Source organism: Bombina bombina, chromosome 5 (assembly GCF_027579735.1).
Source record: "Bombina bombina isolate aBomBom1 chromosome 5, aBomBom1.pri, whole genome shotgun sequence".
Lineage (NCBI taxonomy): Eukaryota > Metazoa > Chordata > Amphibia > Anura > Bombinatoridae > Bombina > Bombina bombina.
Window position 1 is genome coordinate 887,840,962 of NC_069503.1, and position 27,468 is coordinate 887,868,429.

Genomic DNA, 27,468 nt, shown 5'->3' on the forward strand with positions numbered 1-27,468 from the left:
TGAGGAATCAATGAACTCTTTGGTAAATTGATCCTCCAACCATGTTTTTGAAGAAACGACACAAGTTGATTCGTATGAGATTCTGCTAAATGTGAAGACTGAGCAAGTACCAAGATATCGTCCAAATAAGGAAATACCAAAATACCCTGTTCTCTGATTACAGAGAGAAGGGCACCGAGAACCTTTGAGAAAATCCTTGGAGCTGTTGCTAGGCCGAATGGCAGAGCCACAAATTGGTAATGCTTGTCTAGAAAAGAGAATCTCAGAAACTGAAAGTGATCTGGATGAATCGGAATATGCAGATATGCATCCTGCAAATCTATTGTAGACATAAAATTCCCTTGCTGAACAAAAGGCAGAATAGTCCTTATAGTTACCATTTTGAATGTTGGTATCCTTACATAACGATTCAATATTTTTAAATCCAGAACTGGTCTAAAGGAATTCTCCTTCTTTGGCACAATGAATAGATTTGAGTAAAACCCCAGCCCCTGTTCCAGAACTGGAACTGGCACAATTACTCCAGCCAACTCTAGATCTGAAACACATTTCAGAAACGCCTGAGCCTTCACTGGATTTATTGGAATGCGAGAAAGAAAAAACATAATTTTGTAAGAACTTACCTGATAAATTCATTTCTTTCATATTAGCAAGAGTCCATGAGCTAGTGACGTATGGGATATACATTCCTACCAGGAGGGGCAAAGTTTCCCAAACCTCAAAATTCCTATAAATACACCCCTCACCACACCCACAATTCAGTTTAACGAATAGCCAAGAAGTGGGGTGATAAAAAAGTGCGAAAGCATATAAAATAAGGAATTGGAATAATTGTGCTTTATACAAAAATCATAACCACCCCAAAAAAAGGGCGGGCCTCATGGACTCTTGCTAATATGAAAGAAATGAATTTATCAGGTAAGTTCTTACATAAATTATGTTTTCTTTCATGTAATTAGCAAGAGTCCATGAGCTAGTGACGTATGGGATAATGATTACCCAAGATGTGGATCTTTCCACGCAAGAGTCACTAGAGAGGGAGGGATAAAAATAAAGACAGCCAATTCCTGCTGAAAATAATCCACACCCAAAATAAAGTTTAATGAAAAACATAAGCAGAAGATTCAAACTGAAACCGCTGCCTGAAGTACTTTTCTACCAAAAACTGCTTCAGAAGAAGAAAATACATCAAAATGGTAGAATTTAGTAAAAGTATGCAAAGAGGACCAAGTTGCTGCTTTGCAAATCTGATCAATCGAAGCTTAATTCCTAAACGCACAGGAAGTAGAAACTGACCTAGTAGAATGAGCTGTAATCCTTTGAGGCGGAGTTTTACCCGACTCAACATAGGCAAGATGAATTAAAGATTTCAACCAAGATGCCAAAGAAATGGCAGAAGCTTTCTGGCCTTTTCTAGAACCGGAAAAGATAACAAATAAACTAGAAGTCTTTCGGAAAGACTTAGTAGCTTCAACATAATATTTCAAAGCTCTAACAACATCCAAAGAATGCAATGATTTCTCCTTAGAATTCTTAGGATTAGGACATAATGAAGGAACCACAATTTCTCTACTAATGTTGTTAGAATTCACAACCTTAGGTAAAAATTCAAAAGAAGTTCGCAACACTGCCTTATCCTGATGAAAAATCAGAAAAGGAGACTCACAAGAAAGAGCAGATAATTCAGAAACTCTTCTGGCAGAAGAGATTGCCAAAAGGAACAAAACTTTCCAAGAAAGTAATTTAATGTCCAATGAATGCATAGGTTCAAACGGAGGAGCTTGAAGAGCCCCCAGAACCAAATTCAAACTCCAAGGAGGAGAAATTGACTTAATGACAGGTTTTATACGAACCAAAGCTTGTACAAAACAATGAATATCAGGAAGATTAGCAATCTTTCTGTGAAAAAGAACAGAAAGAGCAGAGATTTGTCCTTTCAAAGAACTTGCGGATAAACCTTTATCTAAACCATCCTGAAGAAACTGTAAAATTCTCGGAATTCTAAAAGAATGCCAAGAAAAATGATGAGAAAGACACCAAGAAATATAAGTCTTCCAGACTCTATAATATATCTCTCTGGATACAGATTTACGAGCCTGTAACATAGTATTAATCACAGAGTCAGAGAAACCTCTTTGACCAAGAATCAAGCGTTCAATCTCCATACCTTTAAATTTAAGGATTTGAGATCCTGATGGAAAAAAGGACCTTGCGACAGAAGGTCTGGTCGTAGCGGAAGAGTCCACGGATGGCAAGAGGCCATCCGGACAAGATCCGCATACCAAAACCTGTGAGGCCATGCCGGAGTTACCAGCAGAGCAAACGAGCATTCCTTCAGAATCTTGGAGATTACTCTTGGAAGTAGAACTAGAGGCGGAAAGATATAAGCAGGATGATACTTCCAAGGAAGTGATAATGCATCCACTGCTTCCGCCTGAGGATCCCGGGATCTGGACAGATACCTGGGAAGTTTCTTGTTTAGATGAGACGCCATCAGATCTATTTCTGGAAGCTCCCACATTTGAACAATCTGAAGAAATACCTCTGGGTGAAGAGACCATTCGCCCGGATGCAACGTTTGGCGACTGAGATAATCCGCTTCCCAATTGTCTATACCTGGGATATGAACCGCAGATATTAGACAGGAGCTGGATTCCGCCCAAACCAGAATTCGAGATACTTCTTTCATAGCCAGAGGACTGTGAGTCCCTCCTTGATGATTGATGTATGCCACAGTAGTGACATTGTCTGTCTGAAAACAAATGAACGATTCTCTCTTCAGAAGAGGCCAAAACTGAAGAGCTCTGAAAATTGCACGGAGTTCCAAAATATTGATCGGTAATCTCACCTCCTGAGATTCCCAAACTCCTTGTGCTGTCAGAGATCCCCACACAGCTCCCCAACCTGTGAGACTTGCATCTGTTGAAATTATAGTCCAGGTCGGAAGCACAAAAGAAGCCCCCTGAATCAAACGGTGATCTGTCCACCACGTTAGAGAGTGTCGTACAATCGGTTTTAAAGATATTAATTGAGATATCTTTGTATAATCCTTGCACCATTGATTCAGCATACAGAGCTGAAGAGGTCGCATGTGAAAACGAGCAAAGGGGATCGCGTCCGATGCAGCAGTCATAAAACCTAGAATTTCCATGCATAAGGCTACCAAAGGGAATGATTGTGACTGAAGGTTTCGACAAGCCGAAATCAATTTTAGACGTCTCTTGTCTGTTAAAGACAGAGTCATGGACACTGAATCTATCTGGAAACCCAGAAAGGTTACCCTTGTCTGAGGAATCAATGAACTTTTTGGTGAATTGATCCTCCAACCATGATCTTGAAGAAACAACACAAGTCGATTCGTATGAGATTCTGCTAAATGTAAAGACTGAGCAAGTACCAAGATATCGTCCAAATAAGGAAATACCACAATACCCTGTTCTCTGATTACAGACAGAAGGGCACCGAGAACCTTTGTAAAAATTCTTGGAGCTGTAGCTAGGCCAAACGGCAGAGCTACAAACTGGTAATGCTTGTCCAGAAAAGAGAATCTCAGGAACTGATAATGATCTGGATGAATCGGAATATGCAGATATGCATCCTGTAAATCTATTGTGGACATATAATGCCCTTGCTGAACAAAAGGCAAGATAGTCCTTACAGTTACCATTTTGAATGTTGGTATCCTTACATAACGATTCAATATTTTTAGATCCAGAACTGGTCTGAAGGAATTCTCCTTCTTTGGTACAATGAAGAGATTTGAATAAAACCCCATCCCCTGTTCCAGAACTGGAACTGGCATAATTACTCCAGCCAACTCTAGATCTGAAACACAATTCAGAAATGCTTGAGCTTTCACTGGATTTACTGGGACACGGGAAAGAAAAAATCTCTTTGCAGGAGGTCTCATCTTGAAACCAATTCTGTACCCTTCTGAAACAATGTTCTGAATCCAAAGATTGTGAACAGAATTGATCCAAATTTCTTTGAAAAAACGTAACCTGCCCCCTACCAGCTGAGCTGGAATGAGGGCCGCACCGTCATGTGGACTTAGAAGCAGGCTTTGCCTTTCTAGAAGGCTTGGATTTATTCCAGACTGGAGATGGTTTCCAAACTGAAACTGCTCCTGAGGATGAAGGATCAGGCTTTTGTTCTTTGTTGAAACGAAAGGAACGAAAACGATTATTAGCCCTGTTTTTACCCTTAGATTTTTTATCCTGTGGTAAAAAAGTTCCTTTCCCACCAGTAACAGTTGAGATAATAGAATCCAACTGAGAACCAAATAATTTGTTACCCTGGAAAGAAATAGAAAGTAGAGTTGATTTAGAAGCCATATCAGCATTCCAAGTTTTAAGCCATAAAGCTCTTCTAGCTAGAATAGCTAGAGACATAAACCTGACATCAACTCTGATAATATCAAAGATGGCATCACAGATAAAATTATTAGCATGCTGAAGAAGAATAATAATATTATGAGAATCATGATCTGTTACTTGTTGCGCTAAAGTCTCCAACCAAAAAGTTGAAGCTGCAGCAACATCAGCCAATGATATAGCAGGTCTAAGAAGATTACCTGAACACAGATAAGCTTTTCTTAGAAAGGATTCAATTTTCCTATCTAAAGGATCTTTAAACGAAGTACCATCCGAAGTAGGAATAGTAGTACGTTTAGCAAGGGTAGAAATAGCCCCATCGACTTTAGGGATTTTGTCCCAAAATTCTAATCTGTCAGACGGCACAGGATATAATTGCTTAAAACGTTTAGAAGGAGTAAATGAATTACCCAATTTATCCCATTCTCTGGAAATTACTTCAGAAATAGCATTAGGAACAGGAAAAACTTCTGGAATAACCACAGGAGATTTAAATACCTTATCTAAACGTTTAGAATTAGTATCAAGAGGACCAGAATCCTCTATTTCTAAAGCAATTAGTACTTCTTTAAGTAAAGAAAGAATAAATTCCATTTTAAATAAATATGAAGATTTATCAGCATCAATCTCTGAGACAGAATCCTCTGAACCAGAAGAGTCATCAGAATCAGAATGATGATGTTCATTTAAAAATTCATCTGTAGAGAGAGAAGTTTTAAAAGATTTTTTATGTTTACTAGAAGGAGAAATAACAGACATAGCCTTCTTGATGGATTCAGAAACAAAATCTCTTATGTTATCAGGAACATTCTGCACCTTAGATGTTGAAGGAACTGCAACAGGCAATGGTACATTACTAAAGGAAATATTATCTGCTTTAACAAGTTTGTCATGACAATTAATACAAACAACAGCCGGAGGAATAGCTACCAAAAGTTTACAGCAGATACACTTAGCTTTGGTAGTTCCAGCACTAGACAGTGATTTTCCTGAAGTATCTTCTGACTCAGATGCAACGTGAGACATCTTGCAATATGTAAGAGAAAAAACAACATATAAAGCAAAATTTATCAAATTCCTTAAATGACAGTTTCAGGAATGGGAAAAAATGCCAATAAACAAGCTTCTAGTAACCAGAAGCAAAGAAAAAATGAGACTGAAATAATGTGGAGACAAAAGCGACGCCCATATTTTTTGGCGCCAAATAAGACGCCCACATTATTTGGCGCCTAAATGCTTTTTGGCGCCAAAAATGACGCCACATCCGGAACGCCGACATTTTTGGCGCAAAATGACGTCAAAAAATGACGCAACTTCCGGCGACACGTATGACGCCGGAAACAGAAAAGATTTTTTGCGCCAAAAAAGTCCGCGCCAAGAATGACGCAATAAAATGAAGCATTTTCAGCCCCCGCGAGCCTAACAGCCCACAGGGAAAAAAGAGTCAAATTTTAAGGTAAGAAAAAAATTGATTCAAATGCATTATCCCAAATATGAAACTGACTGTCTGAAAATAAGGAATGTTGAACATCCTGAGTCAAGGCAAATAAATGTTTGAATACATATATTTAGAACTTTATAAATAAAGTGCCCAACCATAGCTTAGAGTGTCACAGAAAATAAGATTTACTTACCCCAGGACACTCATCTACATGTTTGTAGAAAGCCAAACCAGTACTGAAACGAAAATCAGCAGAGGTAATGGTATATAAATAAGAGTATATCGTCGATCTGAAAAGGGAGGTAAGAGATGAATCTCTACGACCGATAACAGAGAACCTATGAAATAGACCCCGTAGAAGGAGATCACTGCATTCAAATAGGCAATACTCTCCTCACATCCCTCTGACATTCACTGCACGCTGAGAGGAAAACCGGGCTCCAACTTGCTGCGGAGCGCATATCAACGTAGAATCTAGCACAAACTTACTTCACCACCTCCATAGGAGGCAAAGTTTGTAAAAACTGAATTGTGGGTGTGGTGAGGGGTGTATTTATAGGCATTTTGAGGTTTGGGAAACTTTGCCCCTCCTGGTAGGAATGTATATCCCATACGTCACTAGCTCATGGACTCTTGCTAATTACATGAAAGAAAATCTTCTTGCAGGTGGCCTTACCTTGAAACCTATTCTGTACCCTTGTGAAACAATGTTCTGAATCCAAAGACTGTGAATCGATTTGATCCAAATTTCTTTGAAAAATCGTAATCTGCCCCCTACCAGCTGCGCTGGAATGAGGGCCGCACCTTCATGTGGACTTGGGAGCTGGCTTTGGCTTTCTAAAAGGCTTGGATTTATTCCAGACTGGAGACGGTTTCCAAACAGAAACCGTTCCTTTAGGGGAAGGATCAGGCTTCTGTTCTTTATTCTGACGAAAGGAACGAAAACGATTAGCAGCCCTATATTTACCTTTAGATTTTTTATCCTGAGGTAAAAAAGTTCCTTTCCCCCCAGTCACAGTTGAAATAATAGAATCCAACTGAGAACAAAACAATTTATTACCTTGAAAAGAAAGGGAAAGCAAAGTTGACTTAGAAGACATATCAGCATTCCAAGTTTTAAGCCATAAAGCTCTTCTAGCTAGAATAGCTAAAGACATATACCTGACATCAACTCTGATGATATCAAAGATGGCATCACAGATAAAGATATTAGCATGTTGAAGAAGTTTAACAATGCTATGAGAATTATGATCTGACACTTGTTGCGCCAAAGCCTCCAACCAAAAAATGGAAGCTGCAGCAACATCAGCCAAAGAAATAGCAGGCCTAAGAAGATTACCTGAACATAAATAAGCCTTCCTTAGAAAGGAATCAATCCTCCTATCTAAAGGATCCTTAAAGGAAGTACTATCTGCCGTATGAATAGTAGTACGTTTAGCAAGAGTAGAGATAGCCCCATCAACTTTAGGGATTTTGTCCCAAAACTCTAACCTGTCATATGGCACAGGATACAATTTCTTAAATCTTTTAGAAGGAGTAAAAGAATTACCCAGATTATTCCATTCCCTAGAAATTACTTCAGAAATAGCATCAGGGACAGGAAAAACTTCCGGAAGAACTACAGGAGGTTTAAAAACCGAATTTAAACGCTTATTAGATTTAGTATCAAGAGGACTAGAAATTGAGGATTCTAAAGCGATTAAAACTTCTTTAAGTAAAGAACGAATAAATTCCATTTTAAATAAATATGAAGATTTATCAGTGTCAATATCTGAGACAGAATCCTCTGAACCAGAAAAAACCTCATCAGAAACAGACAAATCAGAATGATGATGTTCATTTAAAAACTCATCTGAGAAATGAGAAGTTTTACAAGACCTTTTTCGTTTACTGGAAGGAAAAATAACAGACATAGCCTTCCTAATGGATTTAGAAACAAAATCTCTTATATTAACAGGAACATCCTGAGTATTAGATGTTGATGGAACAGCAACAGGTAATGGAACATTACTAATGGAAATTGAATCTGCATTAACAAGTTTATCATGACATACATCACAAACTACAGCCGGAGGAACAGTTACCACAAGTTTACAACAAATGCACTTAACTTTGGTAGCACCAGCATCAGGCAGCGATTTTCCAGAAGTAGCTTCTGATCCAGGGTCAATCTGAGACATCTTGCAATATGTAAGAGAAAAAATAACATATAAAGCAAAATTATCAAATTCCTTAAATGACAGTTTCAGGAATGGGAAAAAATGCCAATGAACAAGCCTCTAGCAACCAGAAGCAAAAGAAAAATGAGACTTAAATAATGTGAAAAAAAGGTGGAGACAAAAATGACGCCCACATTTTTTAGCGCCAAAAAAGACGCCCACATTATTGGCGCCTAAATATTTTTGGCGCCAAAAATGACACCACATCCTGTAACGCCGACACTTTTGGCGCAAAACGTAAAAAAAATGACGCAATCATGAACAACTTCCGGCGACAAGTATGACGCCGGAAATGACATAGAAATTTTTTGCGCCAAAAAAGTCTGCGCCAACAATGACGCAATAAAATGAAGCATTTTCAGCCCCCGCGAGCCTAACAGCCCACAGAGAAAAAAGCCAATTAAAAGGTAAGAAAAAAATTGATAATTCATATGCATTATGCCAAATAATGAAACTGTCTGTCTGAAAAAAGGAATATTGATCATCCTAAATCAAGGCAAATAAATGTTTAAACACAAATATTTAGAACTTTTACATAAAAGTGCCCAACCATAGCTTAGAGTGTCACAAAAAATAAGATTTACTTACCCCAGGACACTCATCTACCTGTAGTAGAAAGCCAAACCAGTACTGAAACGAGAATCAGTAGAGGTAATGGTACATAAGAGTATATTGTCGATCTGAAAAGGGAGGTAAGAGATGAATCTCTACGACCGATAACAGAGAACCTATGAAATAGATCCCGTAGAAGGGACCATTGAATTCAAATAGGCAATACTCTCCTCGCTCCAGCCTGCTGCGAAGCGCATATCAACGTAGAATCTAGCACAAACTTACTTCACCACCTCCATGGGAGGCAAAGTTTGTAAAACTGAATTGTGGGTGTGGTGAGGGGTGTATTTATAGGCATTTTGAGGTTTGGGAAACTTTGCCCCTCCTGGTAGGAATGTATATCCCATACGTCACTAGCTCATGGACTCTTGCTAATTACATGAAAGAAACAGAACTTTACAAGATAGTAACTTAATATCTATGGAATGCAAAGGTTCAAACGGAACCCCTTGAAGAACTGAAAGAACTAAGTTTAGACTCCATGGAGGAGTCATAGGTCTGTAAACAGGCTTGATTCTGACTAACGCCTGTACAAACGCTTGTACATCTGGCACGGCTGCCAGACGTTTGTGCAACAAGACAGACAGAGCAGATATCTGTCCCTTTAGAGAACTAGCTGACAGACCTTTCTCCAAACCCTCTTGGAGAAAGGAAAGAATCCTAGGAATTTTGATTTTACTCCAAGAAAATCCCTTGGATTCGCACCAACGGATATATTTGTGCCATATCTTATGGTAAATCTTCCTAGTCACAGGCTTTCTGGCTTGAACCAGAGTATCAATAACTGAATCTGAAAACCCACGCTTAGATAGAATCAAGCGTTCAATTTCCAAGCAGTCAGTTGCAGAGAGACTAGATTTGGATGTTCGAATGGACCTTGTACTAGAAGATCCTGTCTCAAAAGGTAGCTTCCATGGTGGAGCCGATGACATATTCACCAAGTCTGCATACCAAGTCCTGCGTGGCCACGCAGGAGCTATTAGAATCACTGAGGCCTTCTCCTGTTTGATCCTGGCTACCAGCCTGGGAAGGAGAGGGAATGGTGGAAACACATAAGCTAGATTGAACGACCAAGGCGCCACTAATGCATCCACCAGTGTCGCCCTGGGATCCCTGGATCTGGACCCGTATCGAGGAACCTTGAAGTTCTGACGAGACGCCATCAGATCCATATATCCGGAGTGCCCCATAGTTGAGTTAACTGGGCAAAGACCTCCGGGTGGAGTTCCCCCTCCCCCGGATGGAAAGTCTGACGACTCAAATAATCCGCCTCCCAGTTGTCTACTCCTGGGATGTGGATTGCAGGTGGCAGGAGTGATCCTTTGCCCATTTGATGATCTTGGATACCTCTGTCATCGCCAAGGAACTCTTTGTTCCCCCCTGATGATTGATGTACGCTACAGTCGTCATGTTGTCCGACTGAAATCTTATGAATCTGGCCTTCGCTAGGTGAGGCCAGGCCAGGAGCGCATTGAATATCGCTCTCAGTTCCAAAATGTTTATAGGGAGAAGGGACTCTTCCCGAGACCATAGACCCTGAGCTTTCAGGGAGTCCCAGACCGCGCCCCAGCCTAAGAGACTGGCGTCGGTCGTGACGATGACCCATTCTGGTCTGCGGACACTCATTCCCTGAGACAGGTGATCCTGAGTCAACCACCAGCGGAGTGAGTCTCTGGTTACCTGGTCTACTTGAATCTGGGGAGACATGTCTGCATAATCCCCATTCCACTGTTTGAGCATGCACAGTTGCAATGGTCTTAGATGAATTTGAGCAAAAGGAACCACGTCCATTGCTGCAACCATTAATCCTATTATCTCCATGCACTGAGCTATGGAAGGCTGAGGAATAGATTGAAGAACTTGACAAGCGTTTAGAAGTTTTAATTTTCTGACCTCTGTCAGAAAAATCTTCATTTCTACAGAATCTATTATTGTTCCCAGAAAAGGAACCCTTGTGGACGGGGACAGGGAACTCTTTTCTACATTCACCTTCCACCCGTGAGACCTGAGAAAGGCTAATACAATGTCTGTATGAGCCCTTGTTCTGGAAAGGGACGACGCTTGGATTAGGATGTCGTCTAAGTAAGGTGCCACCGCAATGCCCCTTGGTCTTAGAACCGCTAGTAGGGACCCTAGCACCTTTGTGAAAATTCTGGGAGCAGTGGCTAAACCGAACGGAAGAGCCACGAACTGGTAATGTTTGTCCAGAAAGGCAAACCTTAGGAACTGATGATGATCTTTGTGGATAGGAATATGTAGGTACGCATCCTTTAAGTCCACGGTAGTCATGTATTGACCCTCCTGGATTGTTGGTAAAATCGTCCGAATGGTTTCCATTTTGAATGATGGAACTCTGAGGAATTTGTTTAGAATTTTTAAATCCAGAATTGGCCTGAAAGTTCCTTCTTTTTTGGGAACTACAAACAGGTTTGAGTAAAAACCCAGTCCTTGTTCCGCTGTTGGAACTGGGTGTATCACTCCCATCTTTAATAGGTCTTCTACACAATGTAAGAATGCCTGTCTCTTTATCTGGTCTGAAGATAAGCGAGACATGTGGAACCTTCCCCTTGGAGGAAGTTCCTTGAATTCTAGAAGATACCCCTGAGAGACTATTTCTAGTGCCCAGGGATCCGGAACATCTCTTGCCCAAGCCTGAGCAAAGAGAGAAAGTGTCATGGTTATGGCCTGTACCTTTAAGTTACCTGCCTATATAAGGCTCCTCCTTCCTACCACACCTTGCTTAGGATTGTTTGTAGGTAGGATTTCTGGATCTTCCCTACTCTCCACTTAAGCCTGGATTACAATAAGTATTAAGGATTACTTTTTGCTGTTTTGTGCTTTTATTGGTACTACGTTACTAACCTGTGTTTGGCATCTTTACTCCTATCTGCTGCTTATTTACCTTTTGCCTTGTTTGTAAAGTATTACAGTTTCACCCTCAGAACTAAAAGAGCCGATTTAGCTCACCGCTAACTACGCATCCACTTCCGGTGCAAACCTCCAGCGGCCTCTACTGAAGCTACCACAGGCCTGCTGTGTCACCATCTCACAAGCGTCCTTCGTGCCTCCTGCGCTGCAGCCTGTCAGCTGCACTCTCACAAGCTTCCCTGCAGAGGTACACCTCTCCCTCTTCACAGTGGTGATTAGGAAAATCAGACTGCACTATTCATCTGCAGGTACCAAGCATAAAGACCAAGGTAAAACTTGTCATATCTCCTACCTGAACTGTTGTAATGTTGTTCAAGCTACTTACCTGTGTTTACCGTAATCTCTCAAATAGAAGGTAATTGTTTGATAAAACAACCGTTTTACACCAGCTATATGTTTGTGCACAACTTACCAACTGTATCATATCTGCATACTAACTTCTGTGAATCAACTATTTCATTATAAGAAGGTGACTAATTCTGCTCCCATAACTATATTTTACAGTGAATATTGCACACTACCAATCTGCTTTTTCCCTTTTGGGCCCTCAGTCAATGAACTGAATAGGGGTTATCTTATTTCTAACCCCGTTACTTGTGAGACTGAGTGGAACTAGACACTAATTCCCTACATACTGCTCCTGCATTACATAATCCTAAGCCTTAGAAAGTGGGAATTATAATGGAATTAGCAGACCTCACTAACAAAGTGAGTGCACTCACTCAGAATATGGATATTCTCATTCAAGGAATTAGAGAGATCCAATCAGAGAATCAATACTTAAGAACCGTGATTAGGGATCATGTGGACAAGAGGCCTTCCGCCTCAGACTCACAACCTGAACCCCAGGTTTGTCCCCCAGAAAGATTCTCAGGGGAAAGAAGCCAGTTCAGGGAGTTTAAAAATTCCTGCCTGCTTTTTTTCTCCCTGAAACCAAAAACCTATCCCACAGAACGCATTAAAGTGCTAACTGTAATATCATATCTCAAAGGAGAACCCAAGACCTGGGCAACTAACTTCTTTGATACCAAAGATCTGGTACTGGATTCTCTCCAGTCATTTTTTGACAAAATGTAATTTCTTTATGAAGATAAAAACAAACAGAGTTCTGCTGAAACTGCCCTCCGGGCACTCAAGCAAAACAAACGCCTAGCCGAAGATTATGTTTCAGATTTTAAGAGATGGGCACCAGACACACTCTGGAACGAAGCAGCTTTATTTTTTCAGTTCCGCCATGGACTCTCTGACCCCATAAAAGATGAGCTCGCTAGGGGATCCCTACCAAGCACCTTAGAAGAGCTCATGACACAAGCTGTCACTATAGACCGTCGCTTACGTGAAAGAAGACACGAAAGAGGATTTTCAGATTATACCTGGAGGAAACCAACCACACCAACATCATCAGGACCTACCCAACGCAGTACTGATGAGCCGATGGAGGTCGCCTTCACGAAAGGACCTCTTTCCCCTGAGGAAAAGAACAGAAGAAGAACTAATAATCTTTATCTGTATTGTGCCTCCAAGAACCATACAGTCAAGGAATGCCCCAGTCTGTCTAAACAGAAGGGTAAGCTACATACCAAGTGCCTTACTTCTGTTCATCACTCATCTCATAATTCTCATTGTAACATCTCTGTTTCCTTACAGTGGCATACCCGAAAAGCCATTATTGACTCAGGAACTTTTGGCAATTTAATTGATAAGGCTTTCACTGAAATGTTCCATATACCTTTAATAAAAAGATGTGATTCACTGGCTATCAGAGTTATAGATGGTTCAATTATTTCCTCTAGCCCTATCACCCATCGCACTATACCTTTACTAATGACCACCAGTTCTGGTCATAAGGAATACGTGTCATTTGATGTTATAGCTTCTCCCTTGTTTCCATTAGTTCTTGGGTTACATTGGTTGCAAACACATGAACCGCATATAGTCTGGAAGTCTTCACAAATAAATTTTGTTTCTGACCACTGTCTAAAGACATGTAACCATTCCACACATATTCTCCAAACTACTGTTGCAGAACACCCAGTACCTGACTGTTATTCTGAGTTTTCAGATGTTTTTAACAAAGTTGAGGCAGAAAAATTCCCTACATACTGCTCCTGCATTACAGAAAGTCTGCCCCCTACTAGATCCGGTCCGGGATCGGGGGCAACCCCTTCATGCCGTCTTGGTAGCAGCCGCAGGCTTCTTGGCCTGTTTACCCTTGTTCCAGCCTTGCATTGGTTTCCATGCTGGTTTAGGCTGGGAATTGTTACCCTCTTGTCTAGAGGCTGCAGAGTTAGGAGACGGTCCGTTCCTGAAATTGCGAAAGGAACGAAAATTAGATTTGTTCTTAGCCTTGAAAGGCCTATCCTGTGGGAGGACATGGCCCTTTCCCCCAGTGATGTCTGAAATAATCTCCTTCAATTCTGGCCCGAAAAGGGTCTTACCTTTGAAAGGAATATTAAGCAGTTTTGTCTTGGACGACACATCCGCCGACCAAGATTTTAGCCAAAGCGCTCTGCGCGCCACTATTGCAAAACCTGAATTTTTCGCCGCTAATTTAGCCAATTGAAAAGCGGCATCTAAAATAAAGGAATTAGCCAACTTTAGTGCGTGAATTCTGTCCATGACTTCCTCATATGGAGTCTCCTTATGGAGCGAATTTTCTAGTTCCTCGAACCAAAAAGACGCCGCCGTGGTGACAGGAATAATGCACGAAATTGGTTGGAGAAGGAAACCTTGCTGAACAAATATCTTTTTAAGCAATCCTTCCAATTTTTTATCCATAGGATCTTTGAAAGCACAACTGTCCTCAATGGGAATAGTTGTGCGCTTGGCCAACGTAGAAACTGCCCCCTCAACCTTAGGGACTGTTTGCCATGCGTCCCTTCTAGGGTCGACAATGGGGAACATTTTCTTAAATATAGGAGGTGGGACAAAGGGTATACCTGGCTTCTCCCACTCCTTGGTCACTATGTCCGCCACCCTCTTGGGTATCGGAAAGGCATCAGCGTGCACAGGGACCTCTAAGAATTTGTCCATTTTGCACAATTTCTCTGGAATCACCAAAGAGTCACAATCATCAAGAGTAGTTAGCACCTCCTTAAGCAGGGCGCGGAGATGTTCTAACTTAAATTTAAATGCCACGATATCAGGTTCTGCCTGCTGAGAAACTTTTCCTGAATCAGAAATTTTTCCCTCAGACAGACCCTCCCTCACTGCCAATTCAGACTGGTGTGAGGGTATAACAGATAAATTATCGTCAGCACCCACTTGCTCATCCTCTGTATTTAAAACTGAGCAATCACGCTTTCTGGGAAATGCTGGCAGTTTGGATAAAAGATTTGCTATAGAATTATCCATTACTGCAGTTAATTGCTGCATAGTAACAAGCATTGGCGCGCTAGATGTACTAGGTATCGCCTGCGCGGGCATAACTGGTTTTGACACAGAAGGAGAGGATGATGAGCTATCCCCACTACCTTCATTTGAAGAATCTTCTTGGGCAACCTTATTAAATGTGACAGTACTGTCCTTACTTTGTTTGGACGCCATGGCACAATTTGAACATACATGTAAAGGGGGAACCACCTTGGCCTCCATACACACAGAACATATGCTATCTGAAGGTATAGACATGTTAGACAGACTTTGGCAGGCTATTAATGCAACAAAACCGTTATTGTCTCTTTAAATAATAAAAAGAACACTTTATTTCTGAATGTTTGAAAAACTATGAAGGAAATATCCGATCTTTACAAAATTTGCACCCTAGTGTCTTAATGCTTTGAAAGTATTGCACACCAATTTTCAAGTCTCTAACCCCTTAAATTAGCAAACCGGAGCTAATTGTTCAATTTACCGGTTTAAACACACTACAGTCCCTGCCACAGCCTTTGCCGTGGCTTTTACCTTCCTTGGGGGTTATTCACCACAGAAATAAGCCTTCTTGAATTTGTTTTTGTGGCCACAGGACCCTCTCACATGAAGCTGCATGCACTGCCTCAAGAAGTAACTGCGCAACTGAGGCGCGAAAATGAGGCCTCCTCCCTCTGCATACCAGAGTGAAGGGGCCTTCCTGACTAGATTAGGTGTCTAAACAACTGCCAGGCGTAATAAAAACGTTCCCAAAAGTGTTTCAAAGTCACAAAACACTCCAAAAGTCATATAAATATGATATAAATCAATCAATTTAGCCCACAATAGTGTCAACCAGTATAGAGCCCATTTATAAGCCTTCATTCTGTTATGAGTCTAAGAAAATAGCTTACCGATCCCATAAGGGAAAATGACAGTCTTCTAGAATTACTATGTCTTGTTAGAAAAGAGGCTAGTCATACCTGGAGCAGAAAAGTCTGCAAACTGTTCCCACCAACTGAAGTTCTCTGGGTTCAACAGTCCTGCGTGGGAACAGCAATGGATTTTAGTTACTGGTGCTAAAATCATACTACTCTCTTAACAGAACTCTTCATCACTTTCTGTTGTAAAGTAAATAGTACAAACCGGCACTATTTTAAAATAACAAACTCTTGATAGAAGAAATAAAACTACAACTAACACCACATACTCTTTACCATCCCCGTGGAGATGCTACTTGTTTAGAGCGGCAAAGAGAATGACTGGGGGGCGGAGCTATATGGACAGCTTTGCTGTGCTCTCTTTGCCATTTCCTGTTAGGGAAGAGAATATTCCCACAAGTAAGGATGAAGCCGTGGACCGGACACACCAATGTAGGAGAAATGTGATACGCATTACATGATATTATTCATAAATCTTACATATAAATTTTTGATATCAAGCTATTTTATGCACTTAATCTACTAGGGACACACAAGAAGATTCCGTTTCGATAGAGTCAATATACTTATTCGTGTTAACATTACTCTTTGCTCTGACAGATAAGAAGAGTGTGTCTTATTTAAGTCAATTTGTGAATGAGTTTTGACATCATTCTCTCATGATCGTTTTTTGAAAAACGAAATTAAAATTTAAATTTTCTATCAATATACATGGAGAGGCATAAGAGGAGGAGATATAGAACAAATGCTGCTCCAATCTGAATGCTGCTGGATTTTTTGGCTTAATACCCTTACACCCCCCCCCCCCCATGGGATTAACGAACAGGATGGATTTGCGGCATTCCTGTAAATGAACAATAGGTGACTTTTAATGTGCATATAGATCAATAATCCATGACAGAAGGAACAGTAACACTATTGTAATAACTCATATAGTGATAAACTACCATACTGGCACGAATGATAGTCCTATACTTGTAGCAGATGACGTTTGGGAAATTACAGTACAAAATAAATTATGATTATAACCACTGTAATAAGAGATACACTTTAGCATATTTCATCTTATGAGTGCATAACAATACTATTTGCTTTTATAAATAAGAATAGTGTGTTCAATTTAAGTCAATTGGTGGATTAGTGTTGACATTATTCTTTTATTATCGTTTGTTGAAAAACGCAATTAAATTTGGTTAATCCACTAATGGGCAGGATCTGCACTATAGTGATAATATTGGCTGAAATATTGCAAACAATGTCCCCCCTTTTTTGGTTTGCTATTTGAAATGTGATACGCATTACGTGATATTATTCATAAATCTTACATATAGATTTTTGATATCAAGCTATTTTATGCACTTAATCTACTAGGGACACACAAGAAGATTCCGTTTCAAAAGAGTCACTATACTTATTCGTGTTAACATTACTCTTTGCTCTGACAGATAAGATGAGTGTGTCTTATTTAAGTCAATTTGTGAATGAGTTTTGACATCATTCTCTCATGATCGTTTTTTGAAAAACGCAATTAAAATTTTAATTTTCTATCAATATATATGGGGAGGCTTTATTTATTTATTTTTCTACATCAATAGAGAATTTACATTCGTGTGATATAGGAAGGATGTTGACATCATTCTCTTATGATCGTTTTTTGAAAAACGCAATCAAATTTTCTATCAACATACATGGAGAGGATTTATGCATCAATTGAGGATTTTCCTACGTGTGACATAGGAAGGATGAATCTCATATGTGTGTTGAAATGTGTGAATGAAAATCTGTCATTGGTAATGAACGCAGATTTTTGTGTTGTAAGACACTTTCGAATCCAATTGGTGGATAGAATTAATCTTTGACCAGGTGGGAGTGACAATTTTGAGTAAGCTAGGCTGACATCTTTCAATGCTCCTGACACCTATTACTTGATTTTGAAACAATGTAGCGAATATCTAATATCTTATATTACAATATTGTTTCAACATGTTACTAGCCTGACATCTGCTTGATACGATCATGTGATGAATCTTTAACCAATTATGTTAAGCCTCTTGTGATAGGCTGCATCTAGAGGTGTGTGCTTAGAACCAATTTCTATTGGTCAATGACGATACAAATACCGGGTTGGGGCCCTGACTCTGGTTAGCCTCTGAGAAAGCCGTGCTAGCGGCGAAATGTACATCAGGCATTGTCTGTGTGCATGAGACTTGCTAATTTGTGTTTACCTGGGACCTTTCTAAGCTCATATTGATGTGGCAATTGCCTTCCTTAATCAGTCATTTACAAACCATTTCCTCTCCTGCTCTAGATACCAGTATTGCTCAGATTAGGTAATGTTGTTGGGGTCAATCCCCTTTTTAGATTAGCTTTAGAGCAATCCGTGTATCCTCTGAGCCCTGAGGGTTACGGTGTATTTGAACTATTACCCAGGGAAGTAATTCTGTTTTTGAAGTCTCACACACACAGTCCTAATCTGTTTCTTAATCTAAGTTTTAAATGTATGTCTCACATATTTATGTTATACATTTGGTACTATTTACCACCCTTTTTATTCTATCATTAGTAAAAGTTACGTTTTAATAACCAGTTCTTGACACAATTCGGTTTTCAATGCATACTGTTACTATATAGTGTTTTGTGAGTGCTGGGTACTGTCAAACTTCTCTCTCTTTTTTGTACCTATATATCTATCAGACAGTCAGCACCCCCCTTCTCCTACACTTCACCAGTGATACTAACTGGTATATAATGAATACTGAATAGATTATATATCTACTATTATTTCAGCATACTATATTATGAAGGGGTTGATATTTGCTTAAACTAACACCGTTGCCACTATTTCCAACACTGACAATAGACATAGTGTCTCAAATAGTACATGCTTTCACTACTTAAGAGACTTTCCCAACTGCGTGAAATACCTCTCAGCTGTATGTCCTTGCAGAACACAGCCGTGGAGGCATCCGGCATTTCGGGACAAAAAAAAAAAAGAGTGTGCATACAATGGCGCGAAACTTCACCCATCGTGGGCATATCAAGCTTGTGAAGGCCAAAAGAAGCCGCCGGGAAAACAAGGATTAGCCGAATGACGCGCACACAATGGCGCGTACTGAAGCTCCGCCCATCGTGGGCGTATCGAGCTCTCCTGAGCAGGCAAACATGGCTATAAACAAAATGGAGCCGCGGGGAAATCAAAAAAGAAAACAAACAAAACCATAGTAGGCTTTTCAATTAGTAACACAAGCCAATAAGTACAAAACTCCCTGCTGGCTGCCATCACAGTAATGTACCCATCATGATAAGCCCATGCATGAAGGACCCTAACACAAAAATCCCCCTGTCGGCTGAAAACTTTAAACAACAGCCGTAGTGAGCAGGGACTCCAGTATGGAAAGGGACTTAAACAACCCTGTATATCTAAAACAGGATAAATCATACTCTCCCAATCTATGTCATGACGTAAGCACACATCATACCCTTCAAGAATCCTATACACTATGTAGGTTTCATAGGATAACACCCCCTGTCGGCTGTCAAATCAGTTATAAGCCGCTGAGAGTTATACAGAGGATATGTTGCTGTATAAGTACAGAACTGTCTGTGAAAAACTCATCCCCATTCCAGGGATATAACAATATATATAGCGTCAGTTCCTGGTACACATTAGGTAGTGACCTGAAAGAAACCCTCACAGAAACAGTACATTTCCCCAGACATGTAAGAGGAATAAAAACATAGTACCCCACACTATGTAAATAGGAAAGCCCTTCCAGAGAGCCTATGATTCCCAGCAACTGAAAGTACAGTCATTTCTGAGGTAGCAGGGCCCAGAAAAAACAAAGACTGCACTTACCTTACTGACACGTCTGACACGTCTCACAGGAACAAGAGGTCTTCTTCCTCCGGTATTTCTGTGGACACAGAAGGGCCTTAGTTACTAACTGCTAAGACCATAAATCCAGAGGGGCAGCACTGGTATGGAAGGTGCAGTGAGAGTAAAACCCCACCAATTCCCATTGCCTTAAAGCCACCAAATGCTTCTCTTTTTTGTTCTGAAGAGACTGATCTGGTCTAGGCTACACCCCAGAACAAAGCAGCACTATCAGCACTACTTTTAAAATAATAAACTCTTGATTGAAGAATCTATAACTAACACCTCACTTTACCTCTTCCTATCACTAACACAGGCAAAGAGAATGACTGGAGTGGGAGGGAAGGGAGGAGCTATATATACAGCTCCGCTGTGAGGCTCTTTGCCTCCTCCTGCTGACCAGGAGGCGATATCCCATAAGTAAGAATGAAATCTGTGGACTTGTCATATCTTGTAAAAGAAAACATCAATGCTGGACCTTGTAGAATAGAAATTTTTGTTTCAAAATACTGAGATTTACTAATATTATGTAGGAACATATGTACATTTAATAAAAATAAAATAAATACTTACAGTGCCAGCACTGTAACTACAAACCCTTCTGTCAGGTGCCATACACTCCCCTCCATTGACAACAAGTATCTGATGCTGAACAGCAATTTTATATTTTGTCTGGATTGCATGTTTTAGGTCCGTCACCCTAAAATAAAAAAAATAAAAAAATTAATGAGATTGTTACAAAGAGACAATTTATTCAGCAATTAAAGTGAACTGTGATTTGAGATTTTTTTTTTTTATCGATTTTGGATCACATCAGTGAACAAGAAACAGTTTTTTTCTGATTAATGAGAACTACAAATTTTACTTTAATTACACTTGACTACAAAGTCCCTGCCCCTCGCTGTTTATTAGTTGGTGTCACTGCCCTTGCTGATATATGCGACAAGTATGTATTGTTCTTTTACTCCTAAACTAAGGATATTCAAAAGCTAGATGTTTTTAAAATACATCAAACTACCTTTTTAAAATATTTTATAATAATAAAAAAATAATGTTTGCTTTAGTAGCCTTTATTTTGTGTAAAGGAATATATTAAAAACAATTTATGCTTACCAGATAAATTCCTTTCCTTCCGGATAGGGAGAGTCCACAGCTTCTTTTCTTACTGTTGGGAAATACAACACCTGGCCACAAGGAGGAGGCAAAGACATCCCAGCCAAAGGCTTAAATATTCCTACCACTTCCTCATTAGCCCAGTCATTCTGCCGAGGGAACAAGGAAAAGTAGAAGAAATATCAGGGTATAAATAGTGCCAGAAGAATAAGATAAATAATAGGGGTCCGCCCTTAAAAAAGAAAAAATGAGCGGGGACCGTGGACTCTTCCTATCCAGAAGGAAAGGAATTTATCTGGTAAGCATAAATTATGTTTTCCTTCCTAGGCAGACCCTATTGAGGGCACCACAGCCTGCAAAACTTTTCTCCCGAAAGCTGCATCAGCCGAAGCAAAAACATCAAACTAGTAAAAATTAGAAAAAGTATGTAAGGAAGACCAGGTAGCCGCTATACAAATCTGATCCATAGAGGCCTCGCTCTTAAAGGTCCAAGAGGAAGCCACTGCTCTAGTGATATGAGCCGTTATCCTCTCAGGAAGATGATGTCCCGCTGTCTCGTAAGCTAAGCGGATGACACTCCTTAACTAAAAAGATAGGGAAATTAAAGTAGCCTTTTGCCCCTTACGCTTCCACGAATAGACAACAAACAAATAGGAAGATTGTCTAAACTTCTTAGTAGCCTGAAGAAAGAACACTTCAAGGCATGAACCACATCCAAATAGTGAAGTAAACATTCCTTTGAAGAAGGATTAGGACACAAGGAAGAAACCGCAATCTCTTGATTGATGTTGCGATCTGACACAACCTTTGGAAGAAAACCTAATTTAGTACTTAAAACTGCCTTATCTGCATGAAAAATCAGAAAAGGGAACTCACATTGTAAAGCAGAGATCTCAGAAACTCTGCGAGCAGAGACAATAGCCATTAAAAAGAGAACCTTCCAAGATAACAATTTAATGTCAACGGAATGCAGAGGCTCAAACGGAGCCTGTTGCAAAAACACAAAGAACAAGATTTAGGCTCCAATGAGGAGCCCCAGATCTAAACACAGGTCTGATCCTATTCAGAGTCTTAACAAAGGACTGCACGTCTGGAAGTTCAGCCAGCCTCTGTGCAATAAAACCAACAGGGCCAAAATCTGTCCTCTCAGAGAACTAGCAGAAAGGCCCTCCTCCAGTCCATCCTGGAGAAAACTTAACTCTGTGCTAGGAAAAATCACATTCTCCACACCAGAATAAGTAGGTCCTCCACCCTTTGTGGTAGATACGCAGAGTAACTGGTTTACGAGCATGAATAAGAGTATCAATGACACTCTCAGAGAAACCTCTCTTTGTTAAGACTAAATGTTCAATCTCCACGCAGTCAGCCTCAGAGAATCTAGATTTTGATGAACAAATGGACCCTGTAACGGCAGGTCTATGCAACAAGGTAACTTCGACGGAGGAGATGAGGACATCCCCACTAGATACGCGAAATACGTCCTTCGCGGCCACGATGGAGCAATCAGGATCATGGATACCCGCTCCAGCTTGATGCGGGCCACCACTCGAGGAAGAAGCGGTAATGGAGGAAAAATATGAGTTTAAACCTCTAGGGCACTGCTAGTGCATCTATTAGATCCGCTTGGGGATCACTCAGCCTCGACCCGTACCAGGGTAGCTTGGTATTGAGACAGGACGCCATGAGATCTATCTCCGGCGTCCCCCACTTGCTACATAACTCTGCAAACACCTTGGGATGGAGAGATTATTCCCCTGGGTGGAAGGATTGCCTGCTGAGAAAATCCGCCTCTCTGTTGTATACACCCGGAATGTGGATCGCTGACCGCGAACAGCTGTGGGCCTTCGCCCACTCCAGAATCTGAGATACTTCCTTCATCGCCAAGGAACTTCTCATTCCCCCCCAAACAGCTCCCCATCTGGATAGGCTTGTGTCCGTAGTCACAATCTCCCAGGATGAACTTAAAAAGCACGTCCCTCAGATGATCTGGACAGAGCCACCAAGAGAGCGATTATCTCGACCAGCTATCTAATACAATCTGTAGAGACAGAGCAGAATGATCGCTGTTCCACTGTCTCAGCATGCACAGTTGTAAAGGTAAGATGGAACCTGGCAAAAGGAATGATGTCCATGGAGGACACCATGAGACCAATCACCTCCATACACTGAGCAACAGAGGGACTTCAAGGAGGTCCAGAGGACAAGACATGCCAAAGTTAACTTGCAACGTCTATGGTCTGTTAGGAATATCCTCATGGATATGGAGTCTATTATAGCACCCAGGAATTCCACCCTGGTACTTGGGATAAGAGAACTCTTTTCCAAGTTTATCTTCCATCCATGTGATCGAAGACGACTGAGAAGGGACTCCAAGTATTCTTCCGTAAGACAAGATGGTGCTTGCAAGTATGGGGCTACTGTAATACCCTGAGTTCTGGCAAGGGCTAGAAGAGCCCCCAGAACCTTCGTAAGGATTCTTGGAGCAGTAGCTAGGCCAAACTGGAAGTACTGGTCCAGGAATGCAAACCTCAGGAACTGAAAGTGTTCCCTGTAGATTGGAACATGAAGGAAAGCGTCCTTCAGATATATAGTGGTCATAAACTTGCTTTCCTGAAATAAAGGAAGGATGGAACTTATCGTCTCCATCCTGAAGGAAGGGACACCGAGAATTTTTTTTTAGCACTTTAGGTCCAGAATTGGGTGGAAAGTTCCCTCCTTTGGGACCACGAAAAGGTTTGAATAAAACCTCTTTCTCCGATAGGCACAGGGACAACTCCTCCTAAGGAGGATAGGCCCAGAACACACCCTTGAAAGGCATCCTTCTTTTCTTGTCTGTAGACAGGTTCGAGAGTAGGAATCTGCCCCTGGGCGGATGAGATTTGAGGCCTATCTTATATCCCTGAGTACGACCTCCAAGACCCACAGATCCTGTACTTCCCTGAACCAAAAGCGTCTGAAAAAAAGAGACAATCTGCCCCCAACATGATCCGATCCCGGATCAGGGGCCGCCCCTTCATGACGATTTGTTTTCGGTGGGCTTCATATTCTGCTTGGACTTATTCCAGAACTAAGCCAGCTTCCAAGTATTCTTGGGTTGCTCAGGTTTGGAGGAGGATTGTTGTCGTTGGGATTTGTCAGAACGTAAGGAACGAAAATTAGAAGATTGTCGTCCCTTAGACTTGTTCTTCCTATCTTGCGGTAGGAAGGCACCCTTGCCTCCTGTAATCGTAGAAATAATGGAGTCCAGGCCTGGACCACATAAAATCTTTCCATTACAGGGAAAGGAAAGGAGCCTGGACTTAGAAGTCATAACCGCCAGAGGCCTTTGCATTTAGGCGAATAATTTGCATGTTCGCATCACAGATAAAAGAATAAGCAATTCTCAGAGCTTTAATTCTGTCTTAAATATCCTCTAGAGGAAGACTCCACCTCAATGAGTTCCGACAAAGAGTCGCACCAGTAGGTAGCTGCTCCAGCAACCGCAGCAACTGCAGCCTCCGGTTGAAATAAAAATCCCAAATGTTGAAACATCTTTCTCAGAAACGTTTCAATTTTCTTTCCATCGGCTCTCTGAACGAAGAACTATCCCCAAGAGGTATATAGTAGTACGTTTAGCAAGCCTAGAGATAGCACCATCCACCTTAGGAATGGAGCCCCACAAATCCAGTTGAGAATCCAGGACTGGGAAGTCTTTTAAAAAGTAGACGAGGGGGAAAAGGAAGATCCAATTCTTTCCCATTAAAAATGTTAAAAATGTTCGCCATTTTAACCGACACAGGAAAAGTCAAAGGAACTTTCCTGTCTTCGTAAGCTCTGTCTAATTTAGGTATCCTAGGTTCTTCAGGCAGCACGGCCTCTGGAACCTCTAACGTAGACAGAATCTCCTTTAAAAAAAAAATGCAAGTGATCAATTTTAAATCTAAAGGACGGTTCCTCCGCAGCAGGAGGCTTAGACACTAAGGACTCCGACCCAGAAAGTTCACCCTCTGAAGCTACACAGGTTAACTCATCATCTGATAACTGGGACATTATAGTTAAAGACACCGCAGTTTGTAATTGTGCAGCAAAGTCCGCAGGAAGAAGGCCCCCTCCAGATGGAGGATTAGGTGTGTTACGGGGAACTGCATGTGGAGTGGATAATGTAGCAAGGGTAGTAATCTCACGGGACACCGAGCCCTTAGAGGTAGATGACTCAGAGGGACTAATAGCCTTAGGAGGCTTGCTACCTTCTTAGACTTTATAACAGTGTTAAGGCATGTGGAGCATAATTGAGTGGGCGGGAAAACCATGGTCTTTTCACAATATAAACAGGTATGATTTAGTACAGAAGAAGTACCTTCTAACATGCCAGAGTCCTCCATAGCTCAGGTTATACCCACAGAAGGACACAAATAAAAATGTTTGTTTCTTTTTTTGTTTTTTTTTATATACTCCCAATGGCTGGGCACTCACCACCTCCTAGACCCAGACAGTTAACAGAGTAAACGCTCTCCTCAGATTTAAGTCTCAGCTGGAATGGTGGAAATGAACATAGACCATATGCTATGAAAAGTTCAGCAAGTTAATAGGAGCTGTGCAACACTTTCAAAAACGAAAGTGAAACCTGTTTGTTCCAGCCAAAAACACACAATCTATGAGCCCAGAAAATAAAATCACACAAAGTAGCATGTAAATAATTAATACACTGATTCATTAACCCCAACATTTCAATAAACCCCCCTCAGAGGATATTAACCCTAGATCCTATTGAGGTATAAAGGAGTCACACTGTGACCCTGTTATAGAGTTTTATGTGTAAAAAAACTGAAACAATCTTAACTCCAGGATCCATGCTGTGCAACAGAACACAGCCTCTCAAGTGTGAGAGTCTTATATAGCAGCGCTCCTGACATGGACTTGAGTGAGAGAAAGCAGGCAGTGAAACTCGTCAATATTGATTGCTTAGGAGCTGTTAGCAGTAGTCTGGATGGTTTAGCAGAAAAACCTGCATCTCCAGACTCTAACTTTCATCAATACTCTCACTGAGAGGTTGACATGACTACTTAAAACTCTAGTCCTATCTCTAAGGGCAGATACCCTTTTTTCAGGACTCTCCAAATCTTCTGACACTTCTCTACCACCTCCTATCGTGACAAAAGGCAAAGAATAACTGGGGTAATGAGGAAGTGGGAGAGATATTTAAGCCTAGCTGGGGTGTCTTTGCCTCAGCCTGGTGGCCAGGTGTTGTATTTCCCAACAGTAAGGAATGAAGCCGTGGACTCTCCCCTATCTTAGGAAGGAAATACCTTTTTTTAAATTGTCAAAATATCATTTATTTGAAGAGCCATGTCACATGTATGACATTATGTGCCATTTACCTACTTCATATTAGCTAAGAAACGACAAATCTTTTGCTAATACATATTTATTATCCTAGTACTTTCTTACGTTTGGACTGCAAGCTCTGTGTCAAATGTCAGGGTGGTTCCAGTGTTCACCAGGAATACATACAACTTCATGATGACGTCTCCAAGTTCCTTTTCTTACACTTTAGTGAGTTCATTTAGAAACTGTGAAAACCAAAGTAAAAGTAATTAATATAATCAACTAACAACAGATACAATTGTGCTTTATGTGTGGGTGTAGAAAACATTTTTACCAATTTTGGATTAATGAGATAAGTAAAAAAAAAAAAAAAAAAAAGAAGAAAAAAAAAAAAAGTGTCTAATAATAAACACCCAATATTTAAATATATACAGATTTTAGAAAAAAATGTATTTGGCCCCAATCATGAAAGCCATATGCTTATTAATGTGTTCAAAGCATAATTAATAAACTAATTTATATTTGTTTAAACATTAAGACAACTAGAAAATTGTTAAGCGCATGTTGTGATCAAGAGATTTAACAGTATACATAACAGCATTGTGGCTGTACATTAAAGAATAACAACAATACTCTATCCATTAGAAATACCCCATGGCACATTGTAAGAAGGTGGGTGCAATAGTTTGTTAAGCTATTCAATAATTATAAGCATTTTAAAAAATAGGATTTAACTAAACAAGATACACTTGCATGCTGTGCACAGTGGGTTAATTGAGCGATTTAGCAAGATATATGACACAGTGGCACAGACAGACAAAGAAGAGCTGCAGTTCCTGGTTAGTGTGCATTGGGGTGTGACATTAGCCTAGCAAGTAAATTAACTGTGTGGGTGATTTTGGAGAGAAAGATCCATCATTCTCCCTGCATTCTTTTAAGGGGTACTCTTTTAGCCCAACTTGTTACAAGATATTCAAAAGTTCCCCATCACAAATGTGAAAACCCAGGTTAAGCCCTGGTGCAGTTCTGAAAGAAAATGGACTGTCCCTACAAGTGGCAAGTTGTCTCCAAAGAAATAATGAGAGCTCGCTGCTATGTAAAAGTTTGTAAGTACACAGGGAGAATCCAGTGTATGTTTAAGCTTTAATATAACACCTAATAAAAATTAAATTATGCTTTTTTTCGGTGCACTGTACCTTAAAATCGATTTTATTTTCTTATTCATAGGTTTTCCTTTCAGAATAATTAGTGTTTTCAGTATTTTAATAAAAGTTTGACAACTTTTAATTTGCAAGAAAAATCTGTGAGATCTGTA

General features: G+C 40.5%; 1 protein-coding gene across 1 annotated transcript in view; it reads right to left on the minus strand.

Annotated features, from left to right (window-relative positions):
• The window catches only part of RB1CC1 (RB1 inducible coiled-coil 1), a gene marked incomplete in the record, with an annotated part of 595,085 nt that overhangs the window by 500,138 nt on the left and 67,479 nt on the right, over window positions 1-27,468 (minus strand). The window contains 2 exon segments of the mRNA XM_053715035.1: window positions 20,310-20,436; window positions 26,277-26,398. Of these exon segments, the coding sequence (XP_053571010.1) occupies window positions 20,310-20,436; window positions 26,277-26,347 (198 nt within the window).